General features: G+C 39.3%; 2 protein-coding genes across 4 annotated transcripts in view; one reads left to right on the top strand and one right to left on the bottom strand.

Moving 5' to 3' along the window:
* Positions 1–8,092: 8,092 nt before the first annotated feature.
* tm6sf2b (transmembrane 6 superfamily member 2b) lies at positions 8,093–22,963 on the bottom strand. 3 transcript variants are annotated; one of them, XM_058072774.1, is made up of 11 exons: positions 21,975–22,963; positions 17,660–17,794; positions 16,043–16,146; positions 12,565–12,674; positions 12,352–12,455; positions 11,992–12,074; positions 11,692–11,816; positions 10,519–10,620; positions 10,356–10,448; positions 8,488–8,607; positions 8,093–8,391 (listed from the first exon to the last, which is right to left on the bottom strand). In XM_058072774.1, the coding sequence occupies exons 2-11, from the start codon at positions 17,737–17,739 to the stop codon at positions 8,155–8,157; spliced, it is 1,158 nt and encodes a 385-aa protein (XP_057928757.1). In that variant the 5' UTR covers positions 17,740–17,794; positions 21,975–22,963; the 3' UTR covers positions 8,093–8,154. The 3 variants fall into 3 exon arrangements, with proteins under 3 accessions (XP_057928757.1, XP_057928759.1, XP_057928758.1); XM_058072776.1 differs by having other exon boundaries at positions 12,577–12,674; positions 21,975–22,960; XM_058072775.1 differs by lacking the exon at positions 21,975–22,963 and adding an exon at positions 17,937–18,012.
* si:ch73-63e15.2 (protein strawberry notch homolog 2) overlaps positions 22,016–24,098 on the top strand; it is a 51,868-nt gene continuing 49,785 nt past the window's right edge. Inside the window, exon 1 of the mRNA XM_058072773.1 lies at positions 22,016–22,189. The gene's annotated coding sequence lies outside the window, so the exon portion shown is untranslated. The remainder of the gene's footprint in view (positions 22,190–24,098) is intronic.

Consider the following 24,098-nt stretch of genomic DNA (forward strand, 5'->3'; position numbering starts at 1 on the left):
AGTGATAGTGTGACTACTTCACCTTTCACCTCATCCCTTCCAAACACAAGTACACTGAGCTGTTTCATTAACCTTTCTTTGTTCTCTTCCATGATCCTATCTGGGATCGTTGAAAAAGTCTGGCAGACTAAACCAGTGTGACCACTGAGCGCGGCATTGATTGTGTAGACCCAGTGGCGTGTGGTGTATTTGGTACCTTCATTGGGCCATCCAGAATTTTTTTCCACCAGACACCATGAGAACTAGTATCAGAAATAAACGATAATAATTGTAAGGAGGAGCTGTAGTGGGAAATGGAACCCTGTGTAGAGCAATAAGATTGCCGCAATAGGAGTACTTTGGTGATGATAATATTTTCAAATACAGTCACCAATATGCCAGACATACAATACTATTTGTAACTTCAAGTGAGTAACTAATGTCCACCGGCAGTTCACTGGGGCTTGTAAAGTTGGTGCTCAGCCAAATGTAACAAGCACAAATAGAACGGCTCTGTGATTAAAGCTTCAGACAACTCCAAACATCTACAAAACATCATCTGAAGGAGTCTAATACTCAATACCCAATAATATTCCTCAGTGAATAGGCTAATGGTCTTCAAATGTGTCTGTACTGTTAGCACTGTTCACATATCGAAAGCGTCCGACTCTGAGCTGATGAATAATAATAATTTTCCTCCATGCATGACCTAATAGCCTCAAGCAAACACAGACAATGCACGCCTGAGTACTTCCCTGATCTGTGCTGTTTTGTTTACCACGCTGTCCAGGCCAACATGAGCACTTCTTCCTGGGTGCACATGAGCATGAATGCCTCCAGGTGTTTTCGGGTTAACCCCTACCTCCACTTTGGTACTTTTCTTGTTTTAAAGGGCCCATATAGTACTTTTCAACTAATTTATATAACTCTCAGAGGTCTCACAATCATATATTGGAGGTGTCTTTGCCTTAAAGGGATAGTTCAGGTTTTTTGACATGAAGTTGAATGACATCCCCATTAATAGTGTACTACAGCAACTGTGACTTACTGTACTTTAGTTTACTTTACTCAACCTATTCACTGAAAAGTTCAAATATTTTCAAGTCAGGCTAATGTCTGAATCTGAGTCTGAGTCCAATTACCAAAAAGTAATCAAAATTCCAAGTCTGGGTCAAGTCCAAGTCATGTGACTCCACACCTCTGTTTATAGATACCGTATGTCACATACAACAAACACATACGACTAGCCAAAAATTTAATTACTCTAATTAACTAATTACTCGAGCAATGAAGTGCAGAATGCATAAATCTTCAATTATGAATGTCATAATGCATCACAATGGACTCTGCTGACTAATTTAGTGACTTAGTGATTCCAAATTCACAGCAAGTGAATTATTAAAACCACCTGTCCCTTGACCATGGAGTTCATGCTACTGTTTCCTTTCTCTTGGAATGTTGGAAACGTCATTATTCACACGTTCTTTTTTGTTAGACACAACATGACATTCTTTTTTCACAATTATTTGGCTTTTGACATTTTTCCAGCATGTGCAAATTGATTAATGTACATAGACATTAGCTTATTATTTGAAGTTCTAGGCTGTGTGCTAAAGTAAAACCAATAAAGAGAGCTCTAAATATGATGTTACTTTGAGTGTGTATACAGGGAGCGGGTGCATTACAAGCTCACCAAGTCTGGAGTTGCTAATAGCCATTTCCCACCACAATCGGTGACTCTACACAAGTTTTGGAAACACCGGCAGTCCCGCAAAAACGTGTAATGACCACATTACACGTTACCGATGTTGTAGAAAACGCTAAAACGCTAAAATGCTGAAGCTACTTACCAATGAAAGACGTTTTGAAGTAACTTCTTTTCTTGAGAAACTCAGGATCCAGACCGTTTTCACGGGAAGCACGAAATCCAAAGAAATACAGCTGAATAGGTGCAGATTCTGGAAGATCTAGAAAGCTTTCTGAGCTGGTTATGGCGTGTCGCTGCTCTATAGGAGTCCACAATTCAATACAAAGGGCCTAAAAATTAGCACAATAGGTCCCCTTTAGCAAACAAACAAAAGAGAGGTAGTTGTAATTTTACAAGGAAAATGCAACATTAGGAGAAAAAACAATGTCATTTAGCTGCTGTAGTTGAAATATTAAAGAAAAAAGAAATTTTAAGTTTTAAGTTGGAATATGATGAAAAACTAAACAATGAATAACATATTTTTTGAAAATTTGGTTGCTGAAAAAGTATTACAAGATTAAATTCAAAGTATTGTGGAAATGTCATTGCACATTTAATAAAGTAAAATAAAATGAAATTTATGACAAAAGTACAAGAACAAAGTTGAAATAGTTTAGCAAAAATGACTATAATTTAATGAGTTTACCTCAAAAAAATGTAATTTTACGTCATAAGTTAAAAGTGGGGTTACAGTTACTTCATTATCTGTTTCACCTTAGCAATCACTTTTTAGATATCCATTCATCCATTCATCCATCCTTCCATCAATTTTTTTATAATATGAGAAATAAACAATCAAATAAAATTATAATTTTGGGAAATTTGGTGGGGTAAGAAGTAATATTGTGGGAACAAAGTCAAAATATCATGGGAATAAAGTCATAATATTACAAAAGTTATTTAAGATGAAAAAAGCTCGAGTTGATACTAAAAATATTATTTTTCACCTATCACAGTTGAGTTGAGATGCAATTTTGTCTTGAAATATATACAAAAAAGATATATTTGCGGCAGTATGATAATATTTCAACCATTGAGTCCTCTTTATAATGTTTTTCAGAGAAGCAGTTTGTTTCAGTCCATCTCCTTGACAAATTTGAGACGTTTATTTGTTTCTACCCAGCATCCATCAGTAGAGCCATTGCGACCACACTCAGTGTTAAAGGTCACTGCATGCGACATTTATAGTGCAATCACTGAAAGAAATGTAGCCTGTTATGTGAGAAAAATAGTAATGATTGTATACCTTTGTGAAGATTATTACAATTACAAAGGATTGTAAGATTCCAATGTAGTGATTTACATTCAGTGTGCTGCTTCTACGGGATTACACATCCTTGTTAATTAGGATAAACAAGTCAAAGTTCCAATATGGGATGCTCACCAACATGCATGGCACCCAACAACACTTGCAACCTGGCCATTTTGGACTTTTTCCCATTCAGTCAGTCCAGCCTACTCGTTAATGCCTGTCCCCCTCTGGCATGGGGACACTAGCTCAGACTGCAGCCAAAACATGTCCTCTACTTGCACAAAACAAAATATTGATTTCAAACTGTGACCATGAAGATGGGCTTCCTGAAAAAAATGAGCCTTTTTAACCCTCAAGACGTCAAAGGTTCATTTTTGCTTAGTGATTTATTGTTACTTGTATAACTTCTTTTGGCAATGGCAATCATATATTCTAAAAATGTTGCTTAAAACATTATCTTTACAGTTTGTACAGTCTCGTATAAAGTTTGACCTCTTGAAGAGATTAAAAGGTTCTATTTTTATTATTCCTTATTTGAACAATCGATCTGCACCCCAAAGAAATTGAATCCTGAAACAGAATCAATAGCCTGTTGTGATATGTTGATAAAACGATGCAAAGCACAACATTGTCCACCCTTGAAAGGATGAAAAAGATGAAGGATCTAATGAGAGGGAACGATCCGGCATATTCTCTACTGCACCATAACAATCACATCTGCAACTCTTAAGTTGCACTCGGCACAGCTATTGATTTTTATGCTTGTTTATATGACTGCTGGCTATTAGGGAGGGAGAATATTGTCTCATATTCTCTCTTTCCCGTAGGATGTTCAGTAAATACCTTCTAGCTGAATGGAATCGCTCATGCATCGCTCAAGCACCGTCCGTAATAATTAACACTCAGGGGACACCCAGGACAATGGTTGAAGGTTTTCAAGGAAAGACAGTTCATGTTTAGCTGTCTGCATGGAGGTCATTCGCGTCAACCACTGCTACATCAGTGACCGACATCCACAAATGCTAGAGAAACTTATAATATTTATTCATTTATCTGTACTGTACAGGATGAACTTGAAACTGAAACCAGGAAAATGCAACAAAATGGAGAGCATACAAGTGTATTCACTAAACCCGTCCCACTATTTGAGAAGCACTGGGTTAGGGTGAAAGTTAGAAGTTGGGTTGTTTAGAAGTTAAAGAGGACCTTTTATGCTTTTTTCCACTTTTCTGACCTATAAATGTAGTTAGAATGTTAAACGATGCCAAAGTTTCAGATAATGAGGTTTGCGCATATGCAAGTGAGCCCTGAAAGAAGTTTGGGATGGCTCAAAAGACTTGGTTTCAGAAGGCGGGGTAAAACTGCCCCTTTGTGATGTCACTGAGGGGCAAGCTTCCTTATATGGGCATGGCTGTTAGCCAGATAAGCTCTCTGCCCTACCCTAAGATCTGTTTACGAAACAGGTTCAGGCAGACGTTATTGTATTTGGTGATTCCCAGCAAGAGAAAAATGTTTTTTATTTGTAAACTGCATTTCACATGGAACTGATTTTGTGAACATGAATGTGAAATATCCACCAAACTGTTACTGGAGCCAGAAGCAGTACGCTCTCGACAGAAAAGGTGCGTTAATTTCAGACACGCTGTGAATCGACGCGGTGCCCTGTCTGGCTTCTGAGCTCCACAATACAAAGGGTTGAAAAATGAGCATACTGGGTTTTAAAAGGTTATATTGCTGCTATAACATGGACACAGAAAGAAGAAATAATGCCACAACTGCTTCATGGATGCGGGAAGTGGTGGTGAAAATGCATAACCATGCAGGAGCAATGCGTGTCACACGTGTACATAAATGGTACTTGACAATTTACTTCACAAGAATAAGTTGTGTGGGAGCATTGTAATTTCTCCTAATATGCACGCCATTATTTGTCATGAATTGTGTGCCAAGTACGTAATTTATTTGTGCACAGACACCAAAACAAGTCTTCATGCTTTTCGGAGTGAAGGTGATCAAATAAAGGAATCAATAAATGGCGTGCATCGCATTACCACGACAAATTGCAGGACAATGCAGAGGCCAAATGAGTGCCAGTGTAAATACTGCTTCGGGATTTGTTCGAGAGTTGCCTCATCTGCTTCCCTTGACCACAAGTAATTGGTTAGGGCCATGGTTAGAACTAATGTAGATCAAGCTAGGGGTCATGGTTGGTTTGGGTAAGTTAAAGTTAGAGTTAAGGTTTGGGTTAGGGCTGGTTTAGGGGTAGGAATAGTTGTTTGTGTTACAGTTGTTAAGATTAGATTTTCTCTAAGATCTTGTACCCTCAGAACAAAGAGATGATGGAAGCTCAGTAGGGATTTGTATGTATTTGTTTTTAGCCGCTATCTCCAAACACTTGTATTGGATAAAGATGCTGATCAATACAACACATTCACTGGAGATGAATGCAGGCACACAAGACACTTTTCAGCTTGTTTACATTTGTGCCGCACCTCTTTATTATGGATAGTGGAGGAGATAAGCCTTCTTTCCAACACAAATTGATCTATCACTTGACTCTGGGTCAGAATCATCATAACAACAACATCCAGGAGTTAAGTGGCTGTCATAATGTCTTCTGTGTGGAGGTGTGTGTGTGTGTGTGTGTGTGTGTGTGTGTGTGTGTGTGTGTGTGTGTGGCACACTGCTGGAGGTCTGCAGTGTTTACATCCACATGATTGGATGCTGCTTCAGCAATTGAATGCAAGGACGAGCCCCAGGGGAGCAGCATTAATGAACAGCAGCTACTTTACATGCGGTCAATAAACAGGCCTGCTGCATCATTAAGTTAGTCCACTAGTGGTCATCCCTGTGGTTCTCCATGCGGAGGAAAAGCACAGAAGTCAACTTACTGGGGCTCTCTCTCTACAGGATTAATGCCAGGATGGAGCATATGTGCTGCTGTGCACCACTTAACTCCTGAGGCGGGCTAAACATAGTTGTGCAACTACTCACCCTCATACAAATCCTGATATTGTTAACCCTTAAGACAGGGGTAGCCAACATGTCGAACGCGATCGACCAGTCGCTCTTGGGGACTTAATCAGTCGATCGCAAAAGTATTAAGAAAAGTAAATGTATTATCCCATCAATGTCCTCCCCTCTCCTCCTCTCTCTATGTTAATATGGATAATTACAAATTTGCAAAGAAAATATTTTATTTATATTGAATAATGAAGACAAATGAAGACACAAATATTTCTCCATAAAAACGTGCACCTGTGAAAAAAAATATGTGAGTAATGTATTGGAAACACGTATTGGACGTGTTTGGACGTAATAAATATTAAATATAGGCGTAACAATATAACATTGTGGCATTATTTAGTTAAGAGAACCCAAAGAGTTTGACTCCCAGTGTCATGAAAGAAAATTCTATGACCATCACACAGGAACTTAACACACAACGGATAGATAACAAATACACAGGGCAACTACTACTAGTGGAGGATAATAAGCTACAACTATGTTAACCCTAAAAATGTAAATTTAGCAACTATTTACAAAACTACTACCGCAAGGCATGCTGGGAGCCAACATCCCTCTTGTGGCTGGGAAGTTACTTTACAGTACTTTTTTTTAAATAAGCAGATTCTAGGCCTGGTGGTGCCATCAAATAGATGAAAAGGAGACCTTCTATTTATTATATACTGTAAATACCCACAACACAAAAAGACAGTTTCTATTTTATTCATTCACTTGCGGTGAAAATATATATTAATACTGTTTTCCACTTCCACTACTTATATTTCTGTTTGGACTCATGTGGATATTTCAATGTGGGCTGCCTCCCATGCAGGCAGAAGGTTGAAATTAATTACATAGCACACAGTACGCAAACAACTATTAAAAATAAACCTAAATGTTAAAGATGAAACCAGCCACACTTTCCATCTTGCTGTGGTTATTAAGACATTTCTCCATTGCAGTTTTTGCCATTTTTCCAAGTCGTTTTTTTTTTTTTTTTTTAACCATTGCAACCTTCAAAGCTAATTTGGACTCTCGCTCCTTCCTCTTCATCAGGCTTCCCGTGTTTCCTTCCTCCATCCAACCAGTCAGCTCCCTTCCAGCAAGGACTCACCACAACCTATGCCATCTCATTAGTTTGAAAGTCCAAGATGCTTTCCCGCCAATACAATGTTCTAGTAGTTTTTTGTTTGTTTTGTTTTTTTAAAACGTCACTCTGAGGCAATATTACTGTTGTGTGGTGGTCATAATGTTCATCATTTCTTTAGCTTGCTTCCATCTGTGAACACATGTGCCATATTTTTCTCTCTGCTTGCTGGTCAATTGAGCATGGTTTTCCTCCACAAATCCAATGTCGCACATTTAATTTTTTTTTTCTTTTTGAAGGCGATGATGAAATCATTAAGCAAGCCACCCACGCAAAGAGTTTGCAGATGAGAGTAAATGTAGAGGTAGGATGAAATGTGTGTTGCACACAATGTTGCATGGAAAAGGCCCATTTTGTTCAAACATACTGGCTGGAAATTGGAATGCTTTTCCAAGTGTATTATTGAGTATGGAAATCTCTTGAATTGGCTTTATCCTTCTTTGAAAGAGCAGGAAATATATACAGTATTTACTCACTGCATTGTGCATATTCATATTGCTTTTAGATTGTTTACGAATATGTCTCTGTCTTTGCTATCTCAAAATTAAGGCACAAATTAAACTCCATAGACATGAAAATCTTTAAGTTGCGGTAACACGGCTCGTTAGGGCTGACTGTTTTAACACATTGACCAGCCTCTCTTCTCCTCAATCACCATCGCTCACCACGGCAAGACAATTAAACAACCAAATAGAGTTGTAGTTTGCTCATAGAGCTGATGCCACAACCCAAAGATCCCCAAAAGGAGTGATGCCCACACTGGATGACACCAGGGATCTTGGGCTCAAACAGGTTGGTGAACACTGACTTACAGTATCTAGTTAGTTAGCTGGACGTGAAGGCAAAAGTTTTTTTTCAATGTAGAAGTTATACTTTTTCAGAAAGTGACGCTTCATCCATTTTTAGGAAAGTCAAGCCATTCAAGAATCAGGTAAAAGTGCATACTTGGTAGTTCTCAGAATAAAATGCTTTTTATTTTCAATTCAAGTCACCACATATTTTTCTTGGAACATCTGATCAGTGTTATTTGTTTTTGTACTTGGTATCTTTCTCCTCACTATTTGGCAGACCGGTTTGCCCAGGGAAAGGCGCTATCTTCAGGAAGAAATAGGGGTTACTGCGAACACGCAAGGCCACCAGCAGTGGAGTGACGGCGTACAGCAAGTTGGCTGCCAGAACATGGCAGAAGACATCGTTTGGAATACGAAATGGAGCCTTGGTGTGAGGATGGAGGGATCCCCCGATGTGAGCCCACTGGCACTGCGGACAGCAAAAAGGTCAGAGTTTGATTCATGTTATGTTTGGTGGATATTAGGTTTTAAAAGAACACAATGGGTCAGTGCAAGAAGGTACTACCTGAATCATTGCTCCTGAAAATAAGATGGTCCAGTCGGACATCCATGTGCAGCCCGGCTTGAGGAGACCGTAAACAAATGCTCCCAACAGTGGTAGTCCATAGAAGAGCATGTGCAGCATCTATCAAATCAAAACATCAATAAAACATGTATGATGCTACATATGAGCAATAGATGATGGAAAAAAAAAATTGTGTAGAGTCTCTCTATGGCCGCAAAAGCAAATAACCATCATGGTCTGTAATAAGTTCTGGGTCAAATAAACAGCAGCGGCTGTAGGCAACCTCCTAATTTAGTTTTTACCAACTCCACAAGATGGCAGTACAGTGAAACTAGGTGAGTGTCACTCATTTGTTCCAAAAGGTCACTTGTCCGTTTTAACCAAAACGGACACTCATCCATCCATCCATTTTCTATGCTTATCCTCAGTAGGGTTGCGGGTATGCTGGAGCCTATCCCAGCTGTCTTTGGGCGAGAGGCTGGGTCCAACCTGGACTGGCCGCCAGCCAATCACAGGCCATATATAGACAAACAACCATTCACATTCACATTCATACCTATGGACAATTTGGAGTCGCCAATTAACCTAGCATGTTTTTGGAATGTGGGAGGAAACCGGAGTACCCGGAGAAAACCCACGCATGCACGGGGAGAACATGCAAACTCCACTCAGAGATGCCCAAGTCTATATGCTAACCTCTCGGCCACCGTGCGACCGTCACAAAATTCCATAATAATAAAAATGCATTGTTTAAAAAATGTATGTTTTTCCTTTTTAAAAGTACTGCTTCAGCCACAATTTAAACACACACATTTTCAAAAGAACTGATTTGGCACTGGTATTAAATAAATAACTGAAAATGTTACCCATCCCCAATTATCACTGCTTTCATAATGCCTCATCCTCTTCCCGGCTGTAATTAAAACATTTACAGTGTATGAGAAACTTAACACCTCAGTCCCAGCCTTACGGAATATCCTAACACACATCTCTGAAGCAAGGAAATTGCAAGGTCGACACAAAAGGCTGAAATAGTCGTAATAGTCTTTTATAGATGGCGTGAAAGATCATTATTTGCATTTTCCTGTATTTTTTGCACTAATTTGACACTTCAGCTTAGATCATTACCAAGAATTCTGTCTTCTTCATCTTCAAATATTTGCCTCATAAAGCCATTTTTCCGCTTCATAAAGTCGTCAAATGATTCAACTTACTGGAGAGTTTCTTTTCATTCTCGACCTGAGTATGAGATGAATGGAAGCGTGTTCAGCCAGAAAGCCAATCATAAATGCCCTTCAGTACTTTGTTAGAGAAGTCTTTTTTTTTGTGCTGCTGCGGTAATCTATCACACTTTGAATAAGGAGGTGAGCCGGTGTATATTAGCTTTATGCAACCAGTCACACTTTAGTGTCTTGCAGTTGCTTGTGGTGTGTGTTCATATGCAGCACACCACTTCCACCCACTGTGACGCTGACGAGGGGGTTAGTATGTGTGAAGGATTAGCTTATCAAGTTCTCAGCATGTGATGGGCCCCATCTGATCAATGAGTGTGTGGACTGCTGCGGTGACAATGTCTTTGGATAACCTATTGACAAGGCTTTGTGTACACAAGTGCGTGGGGTCACTGGGGAAAAAAAATAAAAGCATAAATAATGGCTTATCCATCTGGAACAAACCAAAGGAAAGACACAGTCTATGCACAGATGCAACAACCCTCATTCGTCATCGCTGCAAGGATAAAAGTGGCTCTTTAATCAGTGTAGTGGAGGAGATAAGGGCACTCTTGTAGAAGTACATTACAGGGTTTATTATGACTTCAAAGAAACAATAACACTCTCTCAGTGGAACGCATAGTAAATAGAACCCACCATCACCCTGGGGTAGCCCGCCGGATCCTTCAAGTAGGGCTCATAGTGCTTCACGTAGAAGGAACATGCTCCTACTGGGGAATCGAGGGCCACCTACAGTGAAAAAGGGAAAAGCAAACAATATTGGAGATACTGTATTCATTTAAACACAATGTTCTCTCACCAGGCCTCTGAGGATGGTGAAGGCCATGGCAGCCAGCAGGAGAAACACCAGGATCAGATCCAAGGGTCGCCAGATGAGCTTCATGCTCTGAGCGTGCTGAGCCTGCACGTGGAAGGACGCCAGAGTTAGAACACAGCATGCATGGGTAATGGTTCTTAGCGGTCATCACTTGGCAGAAGGTACAGTATGTGCTTTGTAGCAGAAAGACATATTGTTTTCAGCCTGGTTAGTTAGTTGGTAGGGAAAAAAAGTACACCGCTGACCTCCATGAACCCTTAGTGGATGGTTGGCATATATGCATAGCAACAATTCATTACACTATGATGCACATTGCAATAAAAATGTGGATCAAGTAAAGATATTCTATAACTGCAAATAACATGTGCTAATACACATTATACAGTACATCCATATATTTTCTATGCCGCTTTACATACAGTACGTATATATAATTTAGTACTTATTAGAATTGTACTTTATGGCCAAAGATCACTAAAATCACAAAAAACACAAAAAGTGATCATTCCTCCTGCCAGTTATTAATGCTAAACACCTTGTATGATAGAACTCGCAAGGAAGACTCAAAATAATCGCTCATGCACGAGTATGGGTGCATAACATACCCAAAATTGAATTAATGCAATCCTTCAGACAGCCACCTAATAATCATAAGCGTCATTTTACACCCAAAAGAAAAGGACAACTCAAAATAATCCACAAAGCCAAAACCCAAGGTGCAGCAGCTTAGGCACAAACACAGGTGTGAATACTGTAAACATGTCCAATAACTCATGATATCGCTCCTCCAGCCAGTTATCATGACAACCGCCATCTTGCACAATGGAAATAACCAAAAAAACAAAACTAATCATCCGATTAATCATGGCCTGTTTGCTCACAAAAAAGACATGTGACATATTAATTATATGACATATGTGTCATATAATTAATGTGCGTTCTTCCAGTGGGTCAGTCATGATGATGGCTACATTGTACAATAGAAAGGACTCAAAATAATCCACAAAGTCTAAGCCTACGCTCTGCCTGTCCATGCACAGCAACATTCATCATATAATAATGTGGCCATGCCACAATAGAAATAAACAGTACAAACAAAAAGCACACAAACCGTTTAATCCATACAAAATATGAGCATCCTTGTGTCAGACTTACATTATATCCACCGATCAGTGGTCTGTCCTTGGGCCGAGTAAACAGTTTGAGCCCTCCCCATACAGGCATCAACAGGAAGAGGAAGTTGAGCCAGAAGGCTGGACGGATCTCCGAGCCATATTTCCCTGCCAGGTGAGGTTATAACACAGATAGAGACCGATATGCCATTCAGCCTTGAGTTTGATCTTGTGATAGAACGGACGCTTTAAGCCAGGTGTGCATGTAATGTTGATGCTTTGTGACAGTGCAGATGGTAAAAGACTGTCATTTAGGGACTGCTGAATGCTAGCTGACAATCACCTGCCACAATACCGGTGATGAAGACACTCATGTTGGCGCACAGGGAGCCAGCCCAGAACAGGCCCAGTGTGCGGTACCCTTTGCTAGGAGAAAACGCAGAAGACAGGTAACGCCGCTTACAAGGTATTTTAGGCACAATCTGTGATATTTTTTATATATATAAAGCTTGTGGGGCACCAACCTACTATGAGTGTATATCACTGTAAAGGCGTAAAATGGATATGCAAAAGATGTTGATGATTCCATATTATCCGTATGTTTACACTCTAAGTTTCATGTTTCATTACACTTGATATGAAACCACAAAGGCATGTTTTATATACTGTTTATGTACTATTTATGTACAAATTTGACACCCACCTCTCCGTTATCTTGCTGATCATTATGAGGTACATGATAAAATGAGCAATTCCGTCCCAGTAACACATCATGATAGCGTAGGCCGTGCCCAGGTAAGGCTCACCCTGAAACACAGGAGTGTGCAAATTCTCAAACAAATTCAATGATCATATTAGTATAATGTATATTTGTATTTGCCAATTATCATCCAATACTACTATATCCAGTACACACTGGAAAACCTACTGTCTTACGATAGAACTCCATGAAGCCTGATATGAAGCCATCATACTCCAAGGCACTGGTCAGGTCAATGACACAAGTAAAGCAAAATTCTGCAAAAACTGCAAAGCATACATAGGAAGATTGAGAACATTTCCTTTCATTTATGTGAAAAAAACTGTAAAAAAAAATAAAAAGAGTTTTAGCAAGCATTCTAATACACAAGTTGATGAATGTAGAATTAAAATTTCTACACCTAGTACATTGCAGTTTTATTCACAATTGATGTAGCTGTAGATGTAAAAATACGAGCATTTGAAACTGTATAGTTTTTTGACATACTCGGACATCCTAAAAGCCTCTCCAAATTTTACAGGCACTGTTAATAACAGTAAAAATGTACTTTAGGTGTATCTGACACACCCACCTCTGTGTACACTGAATAGTCTCAAGGACTCATGTCCAAAAACGCACAGGAGACGGGTATTGTGGTTTGAAGTGGCAATTTAGGGGAATTTTACCAATTTCCTAGGTTGCTCCAAATGTTACTTCTCCTGGACTATTTGCTGAATTGTTGCTAAATTTCACCTACATTCTGTACGTATACTAGCCAGGTAAGAAATGCTAGACTGCGAAGCATTTGAGTTTTTGTCATTGCATGTGGCCGTGGCATGGTAGCAACATTTCCCTTACCAAAAAAGAACAAATTCTAATAACTTAGCTCCACAAGATCCAATCTCAAACAAACAGGTTGTGTGCAATGAAATTCTAGCCCTGAAGATACTCATATTCCAAAAAAATTCCTCACAGTGCCAGCTACTGTTGACAGGACATGTCTAAATATTACAGGTGTTACATTAAAATACATTAAAATGCCTCTTCAATGTCAATGTAGAGACTATAGATACATTGCACGAGGAGGAAATATCAATAAGTGTGTCAATAAGCTATGTTGGTGAATCAGCCTGCTCTCACAAAAGCAATTAGACCTGTTGTGAGTCGAAATGTGAGCTGTGAAAGGGGTGTGCTTCTGCCACAGCTAGTCATCATCCCGGAGCAGCTAATGATTTATACAAAGGTGTTCATTATAAATTAAGCCTTGAATATAGTGAGACGGGCTGCAGGCGTATTTGCATCTGGTCTATGGTAAACAGTCTATTCTAAAGAACTCACCTCAGATGAAAGCAAAACAAACAAGTGGAATGACACACAAATGAGCTTTTTATGATTTCCTTATTGGTGATCTTTTCCCTCCAGAATTAATGCCAATACTTCATTTTAACCTAGGAACTGTGACACTACCCACCTCACAAAAGCAATTTTCAGAAGTGTCACAGCATGACAAATGGGTTGCACTGTACTACTTTAGAATATGTTACACAAAACAGTGCGCAACTCCTGAAAGAGCAAGAAACTAATCAGGAATGACTGATAATTGATTAACTATTAAGCACTGTCCTAAAAACCTATCAACAGACAACTACTGTAAATGCCAGATAATGGTGCAGGAGTTTTTGTGTTAAATCTTAAACAGCCTTGAGCTTGCTCCATATATAAATAGCAATGCTGTTGGGTGCATTGTTCCCTCTCAAGCCAGCTGGTCGAGGCAGATGGACGCCCCACCCTGAGGTTTGATTCTTTTTTTATTTTTTAAGATGGAACTTTTCACTTGTCTCTGTTGCCAAAGTGCTTACTTAAATGATCTCTTTGTAAGAAAAGAACCTGAAAACACATTTTCTGGTATGTAAAGTGCCGTGCAGTTACCATAAAAAAAAAATTGTAACTTGCAAGGCCAAAAACATATTGTTGCTCAGGTGTACGAACATCCTTCTAATCCTTGTCACAAACCAGTTTATCTCTGGCATCAGACAGGTAAGATAAGGGGATTATGTGTGAGACTATGTGAGACCGGGGCTCAGCTTTTCCTCTATTAATGGGACAAGACACAGACATTGCTTGTGGGCACATACTACCATGTTGCGCCTTGCCGCTGTAGGTAAGCTGTCGGAAATGAGACTCACTACACAATAATTCCCCATGAAATGGCAGTAATTTTACTTTATTTTAGTTTCTTATACAACAGTTTTTACTTGTATGGTATGCAACAACGTGTGGTCAGGGGAGGCAGGTGAGGTGAGCCTGTCAATTTAACTGTATTATAAATGTATGTTGTATTAAGTCGCAGAGCCAGCCAAAATATACCCAAAAAAGTGTGACTCCAGAAAGTACATATTTTAGTTTTGTTATATAAAACAGTTTACTTCTTTTTATAGTTGAACGACAGTTAAGAATGTTGACCATCTTTGGCTCCACTTCCTAAGACCATCATGTATCATCAAAGGGTGGGTAGTTTTACTGTATTTTAGTTTTATTATACAACAGTTAACTTCTTTTTATATTTTAACGACAGTTAAGAATCTTGACCAACTTTAGCTCCACTTCCTGTATCATCAAAGGGTGGGTAGTTTTACTGTATTTTAGTTTTATTATACAACATTCATTCATTCATTCATTTTCTACCGCTTTTCCTCACAAGGGTCGCGGGGGTGCTGGAGCCTATCCCAGCTGTCTTCGGGCGAGAGACGGGGTACACCCTGCCAATCACAGGGCACATATAGACAAACAACCATTGAACCTCACATTATTCATACCGATGGACAATTTGGAGTCGCCAATTAACCTAGCATGTTTTTGGAATGTGGGAGGAAACCGGAGTACCCGGAGAAAACCCACGCATGCACAGGGAGAACATGCAAACTCCACACAGAGATGGCCGAGGGTGGAATTGAACCCTGGTCTCCTAGCTGTGAGGTCTGTGCACTAACCACTCGTCCGCCGTGCTGCCCTATTATACAACAGTTAACTTATTTTTATATTTTAACGACAGTTAAGAATCTTGACCAACTTTAGCTCCACTTCCTAAGACCATCATGTATCATCAAAGGGTGGGTAGTTTTACTGTATTTTAGTTTTAGTATACAACAGTGGTTAACTTCATCAGAACTTGTATGACACTTTCAATGGTTAAAATCTTACTGAAAACTTTTTATGATATAACAACAGCTGAATCTGAAATGGATTCTTTTTTCATTGTTTCCAGTGGGAAACATTGATTGTAAATATGAACAAAATATGACCCTTAGAGGCGCCACTGCAGATACACCTTTTGTTTCAGTGTGTGGGTGGTGAGGTTCCTGAGTTGGCAGAGCGTTTGAGTCAGTTGTGTCACAGAACATTCCAGCTAATCTGCTGGAGCCGACAATGATAAGCAGCTTTCAGCATATCAGGTGAAATCACACAGAATGCAATTAGTTGTTTTCACTCCGACACGCAAAGTTGCGAAAGTTGGAAATCCCTTTTACTTATTTGCAGCTGGGCTCAAAATAATCACACGGACCATTTAATTAACCTCTGTAGGCTGTGAGAAACTGCCACATACTGTATGATGTGCAAATACATTGCAATGACAAGCTAAATGTATTGAAATTACCAAAGAATAGGGTGTCTTTGGGTCTGTTTCCACGAGTGATGATGAGGTAGAGCAGGAAGACGAATACCAGCACAGCAATGCCAATCACCAGGATCACCAGTGGCCTGTAGAAATAACACATCATTTATACAAATTTGCAGATGTTGCACAGTTTTTAAATACCGATCTCCCTTTGATTTCTGCTTAACACTAATTGTCTTTCCCCTTATGGAAGCTGTGCCAGGCTACCCTGCCAGCGCAATAGTGGCGGGAGGCAGAGAGGGTGTCAAACATAGGAGATAAATAAAACACAGATAAATGGAACCGGGGTGGAGGCAACATTTTTAGTCAGAGAGACTTAACTAACGTTTCATTATATAACCACTGTATCATCATACGGGCATCTGATTCACAGAGAAGTGACCCTTGTCTCACAAATACACCACACCATCTCTACCTATTCTGTAATATTTATCCTTTGATGCCGGCAACACGCTAGCCAGTATGTCCGCTTGTAGCACACTTTGAGGCGAAATCAATCAACTGCAAGAGGGAGTGGGAGGAAGCCAAGCGAGCTAAGGCCAAATGCACCAGTGCATGTGTACAATAGGAAAATACTAATGTCCTCAAGGTATCTTCAAGCATACAACAACATCGCTGCACCCATGTGAAAACTCCCAAGAAAGGAAAATAAATGCACAGAAATGTTTATGAAGCTGTTTGTTTGAATATTGGGCATATTTCATGTCAAGAGGCTTTCACACAATTCTTGGCTGCAGTCTGTATCGATTGCTAATGTCCACAACCAAAAAAAGACCTTGTTTGAGCGTGTGTTTAACCTCTGACTTTGTCTATTTATTTAAGTCTTGTTGTATACTGCATGCACATGCATTGACATTACAAATATATTAGTACAGTGTCTAAAGGTCTTTGCAATATCTTGTACATTTACACATCACATATGGTCAAGTGACTGGCTTTAAATCGAAACGGAATATGTAACACATTCTATGTATCTGAGATCAACTAAAACAATGTGATCGTCCAACATCAGCCGTGACTGGTCTTTTGGGTTGATTTTACAGAGTAAGCAGTGCCCTCTAGTGGAGGTCAAAACACACTGTCACAAAGGAATATATTTTTAAACCATTGCATGATCCCTCAGATCACACAAATACATCATATTGTATAGTTTTGATTTCGTGATGCTGGTTGACTTCTAAGCTGATCTAATTCCAATAGGAATTTCTCATAGGAAATAATAAAGTTGTTATATATTATGCGTTTTCACATTTCATAAATAGCAGCTAATAATAGATATACTGAGTAGTCAGACTCTTCCCTATGTTGCATGTTTCATTGCCTATTCTATGATTACCACCACACTTTTTCTTCCAAATACAAAGCAGAACAGTGTTTATAATAACGATAATTTATGACATCAATCATTTAGGGGTCTAATAACAACTTGTACGATGTGACGCATTTTTTCCACTGCACCTTTTTGGGGCATTCAACATTGATGGTTCCACTGCAAATGTAACTTAACCATTGTTCTGTAAGCAACCTTAGCAGTGTTTATTCAATAATAAAACCACAGACTGAACAGGCTGGAAATCAATGGAGGTCATGACTTACTCTTGGAGTGTAGGAATGGTGTTCATGGCATAGAGAATGCCGAGGGCAGAAAAAGAAAATAAAAAGACGAACGTCTCCATCGCTTCAGTTCAAAAAGCCGTGTAGCCCTGACTCCCAGCAGTACAACCCACAGCACTGAGGAAAAACACAGTGAAATGTCGATAAAACAGCAACAAGAAGAAAATAACTGATTCAACAATGGCAATCATTTGTACATGCATAAGTAGAAGAAATACAATGGAAAATGCCAAATGAGTCAAACAAAGAAAGCCTGTACCGTGTGACTGCTCTTGGAAAGGATTAATTAAACCTCAGCAGGCCTGAGGCAGGATTGGCCTTTACTGGGAATGTAGTGTCAGAAAGACAAAGAGGCTTTGGGCAGAAATGTTATGCAATTTTCATCTGGTCAGACATTTGCATTAGTCGTATCAGCGAGCGAGCAGACCTGCTATCCAGTCTCTAAGGTGATATAGTGGAACTTCTAAAAGTGGTATGCACATCACAAATCAAAAGACAGAACTTGTCTGCAAATCTTGTGAGCATCTAGGGCAGGGGTGTCAAACTCAAACGCACAGGGGGCTAAAACTCTGAGCCTACATTAGGAACGAACTGGACAATACATCCCACCCACGTGGCCATTTTTTACATTGGAGAGGCAGAAATGTGCATTTTTTCCAGCTTGAAATGACAACTTTCAGTCTACGGATCGACAACTATGGTTGTCTATTGGTCAACTATTGTTGCTCAACCATCTCTTCATCATTCTCTCAATGCAAAACTAGGGTATTTTATATCAACACTATAGTATCACAATCAGTGAAATGTCTAACCCAGAAGAGTTTGCATCTGTGGAATGGGCAAATTTTGACTTTTGGTCAGAATCTGGCCAAGAATGGTTGTTAATTTAATGCTATGTACAATATTGTTTCCAGTTTTGAACAGATCTAAAAAATAAGGTACCACTGAACTAAATAAAACTACAATAAAGTAAAACTACCGACTCTTTAATAATCAATGACTAACATGAAATGTCTAAAACAAACCCAGGTCTTCCCTATCACCTGACTGTGTGGCCAATATGCTCAGGATGTGGCCCTGTTTTATCTAATTCAGCAGTTAATTTACTTTTACACCTGATGATAAAAAGTTGTTTAAAACATTGCCTGGCATTAAGTGTTTTACATGAATTTATTATCTGTACAGACAATATTTTAAGTGTGTATTTTATGTACAATACGCTAACATCACAAAAAAAAAATAACCATAACCTGTTATATAGGTAGAACCAGACACGTGCTAATTCTTGTAACCACTAGATGGCAGCAAAGCAAACCTCATAACAAACAGTAGATTTGCTGGGTGTCAAAGGTGCTGTACACTGAGTGGCCTTCAATTGCAATTTTATTGACTTCTGGAATAATATCAGCCCAATTAAAACATTCAAAGCAGAATCTATTATTTGGGAACAGTTAACCGTGTTATTGCACTGAACCAACCTTTATACAATGCTGCTGATTATGTCAGAGAAGAGCTAACACGCAAATAATTTTTATCAAGTAATCATTTTTAATCAACGAACAAAGGGTCTGACTGCAAACAATGACGACAACAGACAAACACGCATAATGTGTTGTTGTGGGTATGCTTCCCACCAGCCTCCTTTCTTGGGGAGAAGGGAGGGGGGGCTACCAGGAAAGCAACGCATGTTTGTGTGTGTGCGCGTGTGTGTGTGTGTGTGTGTGAATGTGTGTCATTGCTGGAAACAACTGGACCTCTTCCAGCACTGTTCAATAATGTGGGCTAGACCAATGGATGTCAAAATGGGACCTGGAAGAGGAGTAAATCTTTATTTAGGATCTTGGTCATTTCTAAATTCAATATCTAAATTGTATTTTCACTGGCATTTATCGTGTCATATTTTTCTTCTATTGTCCTTTTTGATGTGATTTGTGTTGTCAAGATTGATTATAATAGTCTTTACAGGAAAACTGAACTATTGTTTTTATTTTACCCATCACCCATAATCCTGATGTCAGCCATAAACACACGTCTTTCTCTTTTCCGTGCCTTCTCAAAATATAAATATGGATAAAAAGAGACATTTCATTATGTCGTACGTACTTATACGTCGTACTTATACCACCCACAAAAACCACCATTAAAACCTCCAACAAGGTTTTATGGTTTTATATATTTGCAGTGACCATGTAGTAAGAGCTACATTCATGATAACATGTAATACTTTTCAGTATTTTGGTCCTTTTAAGCACTACTGGAATATCCCTCCTGAGTGCATTGATTTTACAAAGCAACATAAACATGAACGCCTACACCTAACGTTAACTTTGGAACTGCATAACAAATCAATTGTGCAGCTAATCTTTGATATTTCCAAGACTAATCGTTTTCAAAGCCTGTGTGCATTTGTGTTTTGCAAAGATACCTACATCAAATTTCCAAATTAATTAACATTTAAAGGTTTAAAATCCTCAAAATGATGTTTGGTAGTTTTGAAGAAGTCTGAAGTGATGTACGAAAAAGAAAAAGTAGTAAATCTGGGATAGGCTCCCGCTCACTTGTGACACTAATGATGACAAGTGGTATAGAAAATGGATGGATGTATTTTCTTTGTATTTAGTGTTTCTTTTGAACAATGTTGCCTGAACATGGTATACAAATAGTACAAATAGTAAACAATAATAGTAATAGTAGTAATAATAATAGTAATCATTTGTAAATAATACAAATAGTAAACTGGGCCACTGTACTCTTGCTGCTGTGCAATACAAATTTCCCCACTGAGGGACGAATAAAGGCATATCTTAATCTTAAAAGCAGTCTATACCACTTTGTCATTAGGGTGGAGGGTATGCTGGAGCTTATCCCAGCTGACTTCGGGTGAGAGGCGGGGTACACCCTGGACTGGTCGCCAGCCAATCACAGGGCACATATAGACAAACAACCATTCACACTCACATTCATACCTATGGACAATTTGGAGTGGCCAATTAACCAGACATGTTTTTGGAATGTGGGAGGAAACTGGAGTACCTGGAGAAAATCCCTGCATGCATGGGAGAAATCCACACAGAGATGTCCTATCTAACCCAAAACTTCCCAATCTCCTGACTATATGGACAATATGCTAACCACTCGGCCACTTTGCGGCCGATATAATAACTAACGATTACGATTATTAGACAAAGTCACCTTGAGGCTTTTTCTCTAAAACGTAATCATTAGGTTAGTAATCTAGGGGTAATATTGGACTCAGATCTGAACTTTACCAGCCACATTAAATCAATATCATCGGCAGCTTTATGTCATAGTGTCTAAGCCAGATTTAGAGAGACTAATCCATGTCTTTGTCTACAGCAGGCTAGACTACTGTAACGGCCTTCTCACCGGGCTCTCTAAACGAGCTGTGAAACAGCTGCAGTACATCCAGGATGCTGCTGCTCGAGATCTGACTAGAACCAGGAAATATGACCATATTATTCCAGTAGTCCGGCGCACTGTGGCTGAATGGTTAGCATGTAGGCCATACTTTCAGGAGATAGGGAAGACCTGGGTTCGATTTTGCATGTTCCTCCTGTGCGTGGGTTTTCTCCAGGTAATCCACTTTCCTTCCACATTCCAAAACCAGCATGTTAGGTTAATTGGTGATTCCAAATTGTCCATAGGTATGAATGTGAGTGTGGGTGGTTCTTTGTTTATATGTGCCCTGTGATTGGCTGGCGACCAATTCAGACAGTCCCATGTCTTTCTCACCCACAGAGAGCTGGGATAGGCTCCAGCATACCTGAGACCCTAGTGAGGATAAGCAGCATAGAAAATGGATGGATAGATAATCCAATACTCAGGTCTCTGCACTGGCATCCTGTCGTTCTCAGAATAGACTATGAAACAGTTCTGCGTGTGTACAAGTCTTTCTCTGATGTGTTACAGCCACATGACCCATCTCAGGCTCAGGGAGTGGTCTCCTGTTGATTTAGTCAGCACTAAACACGAACACGGTGAGGCTGCGTTTCAGCCAAAAAGTCTGTCAGAAGATGTGCGACAATTCTCAACTTTGACAATGTTCAAATCCGGGTTGAAAACGCCTCTATTTAACTATTAATATGACAGCTTAAATTATTTTGTCTATAGTCTTCGATTTCAATTCATTTTAATATATTTGTTTTATGATTTTAGAATTATTTTATGTTTTTAAATGAACCATTCTTTTCTGTAAAACACTTTGAATTACGTTATGTACGATTTGTGATCTATAAATAAACTTGCTTTGCCTATTATTGTTTTTACTTTATTTTACCTTTTCCCCCACTTGGTTGTTCTAGTTGAGCTCGTGACGACAGCAGCGGAAATATTCATTCAAAATGGCACCTTCTCAATCAGGAAGTAGGAAAACAACTAGCGGGGAATAAGTTGGATAAAATCCTGTATTTCCGTCGATTTGACGCGAGTTGAGGTTCGACATCTTCTGGTGTGTTCGGGGTTCGGACTGGGACAAAGCAAAGCCAAGAAAAGGTTAGTTAAATTGGTGAATGTTGTTGAAAATGCAGGCGACACATCGGCGCTTTGCCTTGTATCAAGATGCGTCCTGGGTAGCCTCTCCTAGGAGCGCATGTTATCTACATCGAGCTATGCCGGTGGTATCTGTTTGGGCCTGGTTTTAAGCGATTAATTTATTTTGTGGGGCTTCGGGTGTTTAAAATATATGTATCAATTACCTTGTCAGTATTGTTGTTATTAGTATCAGAACATATTTACATTATTATCGCTACAAACCAGTAAGCTAACATCCGTGTAATATGCTAGCTCAATTTACAACGTAGTAACATTCACATATACCACTGATAAACATAACAAGTTAAGTACTAGATTAATGATACCTTTTGTCCACCAATTTACACTCACATGACTGTGGAGACTACGTTACTATTCTATACTATTCCTTTACTATGCTAAATCCCACAGTATACACATACCAAACGAACATACCCCAAACTGCTACAAGCTGTGCTAACCCAGCTAGCATATTTAATTATCACCAGAACGACAAGTATTCTTAATTTTCGAAGGCGTAGATCTACATTTAACCACACATGGAGTGAAAATTCAAGACTCATAAACTGATCAAGTAGTCTGGCCGCAAAACGTGGAGTAAATGTGTCGTTTTTTGTCGTGCGGCGGCTACCAGGAGTGACACTGTAATGTATAGCTTACGCTGCCTTCCTTTGTGCGGTGTGTAAACAGATGTGGCTCACTTCTCAAACGTGGCTTATTTTTATTTGACGACACAAATGTTGGTGTGAAAACTGGTTTTTGTGAAGCATTGCCGCTTCTGTCCGAAACATTCTTGTCTAAACGGTACTGTATTTTCTGTAAATACCTTTAATCTGCCCTGCTGTGCCTTTAAGAGCACAAGGGGATGAGAAAAATGAAAATTCTTGTTGCATAAACGCTCCCAAAGCTCTCGTGTTTTCCATCAAGTTAACATTCGTGCAAGCTCTGCGGGATGTTTCCAGGAGTTACTCATGAAGTCGTGTACCTCCTTACATGCCTATGTGTAGTGAATTGAGAAGGTTAGTTACGCATATTGTAAGTGCTTGCTGCATTTTACTGATATAATTTTTTGGGGGTCAAGTGCTGTTTAACCCCAGTGACTTGGTCAGTGACCTTTGTGCCATTTCTTGTCACATCCCTTTTGTAGCAACATCTGTCGGGCTCCTGAAACCATACTCTACAGATATACTGTCTGATCTACCAATTATTTCCTTAGCAGTGCACCACCTGACAAAGTTGATATTGTGCTCATGGTACAGCACAATCTGTTGGTGAATGCTGACCAACTTCCAATTTGAACATTTTTTCCACAGGAAATTGTAGGGGGAAAAGAATAATTGGTTCCCTGGTCAAACTGTGACCATAATGGCTCTATTGACTGTACTGGCATGTTTGAAGTAACACTTTAACTGTCGTACAGTGCAAAAATGATTTAACCACTGTAATATTAAAACACTTAATTTATTTAATTGTCAAACAAGGAGGCTGTTGCCACTTTTTAACAATAGTTAGTGTAAAAGTAAGTTGGCCACTACTGTAATGTATGCACAATGACTGTAAACAATAATCTGGAAAAATTAGGACACACCTTAGTGGTAGCGCCTCTAGCTCTGAGCACACACAAGGGTAAAAAAAAATGTCAAAACATGCACCCCTACTGGCTTGCCTGTGCTGTTAATATTCTGACAAATACACTACATGGTGTCATTGTCAATTGTCAAATCATTAGCCACGTATAAATGGACCCAAATATTCCAATTCCATTCGCGTTATTTGCTCAAACGGAAAGAATTTATATGAGATATGACGTAACACGCAGCTCGAGACGTTCTTCGATTTCCAAAAATGGAGGCGAGCAATCGGCACTGGA

The sequence above is a fragment of the Doryrhamphus excisus genome, chromosome 5, assembly GCF_030265055.1.
Source record: "Doryrhamphus excisus isolate RoL2022-K1 chromosome 5, RoL_Dexc_1.0, whole genome shotgun sequence".
In the NCBI taxonomy this organism is placed as follows: Eukaryota; Metazoa; Chordata; class Actinopteri; order Syngnathiformes; family Syngnathidae; genus Doryrhamphus; species Doryrhamphus excisus.